At 38.8% G+C, this 2,756-nt stretch overlaps 1 protein-coding gene across 3 annotated transcripts in view; it reads left to right on the top strand.

Moving 5' to 3' along the window:
* The first annotated feature begins 605 nt into the window (after positions 1 to 605).
* The window catches only part of lrrc40 (leucine rich repeat containing 40), a 26,051-nt gene continuing 23,900 nt past the window's right edge, over positions 606 to 2,756 (top strand). For 2 of the 3 annotated variants that reach the window (XM_015020798.1, XM_015020797.1), the window contains exon 1: positions 608 to 851. In XM_015020798.1, coding sequence (XP_014876284.1) covers positions 707 to 851 — 145 coding nt within the window. In that variant the 5' untranslated portion in view covers positions 608 to 706. Of the gene's footprint in view, positions 852 to 2,756 lie in introns of all 3 variants that reach the window. The other variant, XM_015020799.1, reaches the window with a different exon arrangement.

Genomic DNA, 2,756 nt, shown 5'->3' with positions numbered 1-2,756 from the left:
TGGGAGTTTACAAAGCAGGGTGTTACAGTGAATTAGCTCAGCTAAAACTTTTCATTTGATTCAGGCGTGTAGATCTTTATGGGTGAAAGTATAATCTACCTTTATAATTTATAGTTATGCCAATTAGCTACTCATAAAGTCAATACCCTGTTTTTTTATTTTATTTATTGCTCTGGATATTGTACATCCATTTAAAACGTATAACTTGAAATCAGAGGACAGGATTTAAGGAACAAACCGGATTTGCAGGTGTTACACCTGGAACATATATAGAGACCATTTGTTTGCGTCTTTAGCATTTTTGCATCATTCTGAAACTGATGAAGTCTGATTAATAGTTTTTCTGTCTGCAAATAAACTGTTGACTCTTAGGGCCATTTTCGGTGTTTCTACTACTCGTTGATTTCAGTCTCAATTGCCTGTTTGGACCATTTGAAAGTGTTTTCTTCAATTGCTAATTAAATGCAGTACTTAAACGTTTCGTTTTCTAAAATGAGAAAACTTTTGAAGTTTAGGGGATTAATTTGCTCCTCCAGTTTCGTAGTGTTTCATTCCAACCCGGGACCTACACGTAAGTTTGAGTGACCTTTATTGTGAAGGATCCGGGGCGGAAGAGAAATTTGTGTTGTTGTTTTAGGCAGGCGGTTAGGGTGTGGGTATTACGCAGTGGAGAGGCACATTTCATTTGTCTGCATTTCAGAGGAAGATGTCCCATTTCAAAAGGGCGGGTAATGTGGACAGTCTGGCGGGCTTTCGAACCCCAAAGCCAGAGGCAGCTGTTCCCTACGGGCTGCTAAAGGCAGCCAGGAAAAGCGGCCAGCTCAACCTGTCCGGCCGAGGCTTGACTGAAGGTAAGCACACATGCCTTGTTGAAACGTCTATTTTTATTTATGTAGGAGAAAGGAACAACAACGTCAAATGAAGAGCGTTTATCCTTCGCGGCGACGTCTCTGAGACTGTAGGTGTCGCTGTTTTCTGACCGCTCTAATGTTCTCTTGCCAACTTCACGTGTTTGGGCGCAGAAGGTCATGGTGACAAGAAGATCAGCTGTGTAGAGCAGTGTTTCCCAACCCTGGTTCTCAACGCACACTGACCTGCATGTTTTAGATGTTCCCCTGCTTCAGCACACATGATTTCAATTGATGGCTGATTAACAGGGTTTTGCTGAATTGCAATAATCTGAATGGGGTGTGTTGAACCAGGGGAAGATCTAAAACATGCAGGTCAGTGTGCCTTGAGGACCAGGGTTGGGAAACACTGGTGTAGAGCAATTATCATATACATCATGTATAACTCAGAGCTGTACTGTACATGATGACTTTATAAACTGTATTGCCAAGTAATAGTAATTAGTGGCCATAGAATTAGGCACCGTGATTGCAAACTCATTTGCTGTGATTATCATTAGACCCAATTATGTATATTTGACATTATTTTAAATGAGCACAGCTAATACAGAAATGGCTGATCTAAGCTGTTCAGATGCAAGTAGATATTTCACATCCATTCAAACCTGCACCTGAATCCATCTTTTGATTATTTTCTCGTTTTAATGTCTAATTAGTGAATTAATGCATTGCTTGCTCAGGAGGGAGGGTTGCCATAAAATAACTTACCTGTTCGTATTATAAGCTGGATTTGAATGCATTCTAGTATAACTAATATTTAATTGTAATGTATGCAATGGAGTTTTCATGATACAAAAATGTCAAAACTCAATCCAGTGATGAATTTTTTTGAAGGCATAGGGTCCTTTCTAATAAAGATCAGAAAAATAGAATTAAACCAGGGAGCCAACCGTGTATGAATATAAATGACCTTATTTTTCAAGGGGACTACATTGTCTAGTGCCACATGCAATTAGAAGTATCACTATGATCAAAAATATCCGTTTGTGAAGGGCTGATTCTGTATGGTGTTTTTTCTGAAATACTGAGGAAATGAGAAATGGAACAATACTTTAAAAGCTGTTACAGATCAGTCTCTGAATTAAAATTTCTCAGGTTTGGAGGACTCAGTTACATTAATCACAAATATTATTAAAACATGACCAGACAGGCAAGGGTAATAGAGAAGTAGAGAAGTACTATTATTTCTTCACACTCCGTTCCATATGTGGACATATGTACCACAGAAAGCTCCTGTAAGTTGAGCTAACTGAGTTTAGAAGTAATTGCAATTTGGATGAGGAAAAGCCGAGGGTTGATAAAGTCTTTGAAGAGTGAAATCTGATGGTCAGTAAACCACATTTAATTGTTTTATAACAATGCTAGTGACTGTCCCCTATTGCTATATATTTATGCTAGGGATGCTCCAGTCAGGTTTTTTGCTGCCGATTCCTGCCGACATGATCCCCATGTCTCCCCCAGGAGACATGGGGATTTCTTTTTTTCTTTTGCGTTCCCTCGCAATAATCTGATCAGTTCATGCGGCATAATTGATACTGTAAGCCTTTTTTACGGTGGCCGCCGTACTTTCTGCTTTAATACAAGCTTATAAGGTTTTTCCATGGACTATTGAGTTATTATCGTGGCGTAATAAGTCATCTGATTGTGTCTCCATTGTGTTCGTAGTCTGAATGGTTTAAAGGGCTGCTTTCAGTGTCGTTCCATCTGAGCCTTAACAGACATAAACATGCAGTAAATAAATCTATTTTCAATCAGATTTTTGCATCAAAGACTTAATAATAATAAACACGTTTTATTATTATAAAACATAGCAAACTAATGGTGATAGAGGGCCGCACTGGATTAACT

The sequence above is a fragment of the Poecilia latipinna genome, unplaced genomic scaffold (genome assembly GCF_001443285.1).
Source record: "Poecilia latipinna isolate Pla-1442-1.1 unplaced genomic scaffold, P_latipinna-1.0 Scaffold2662, whole genome shotgun sequence".
Taxonomy (NCBI): domain Eukaryota; kingdom Metazoa; phylum Chordata; class Actinopteri; order Cyprinodontiformes; family Poeciliidae; genus Poecilia; species Poecilia latipinna.
Note: the sequence above shows the minus strand (reverse complement) of the source record. Positions and strands in the feature narration are given on the sequence as shown.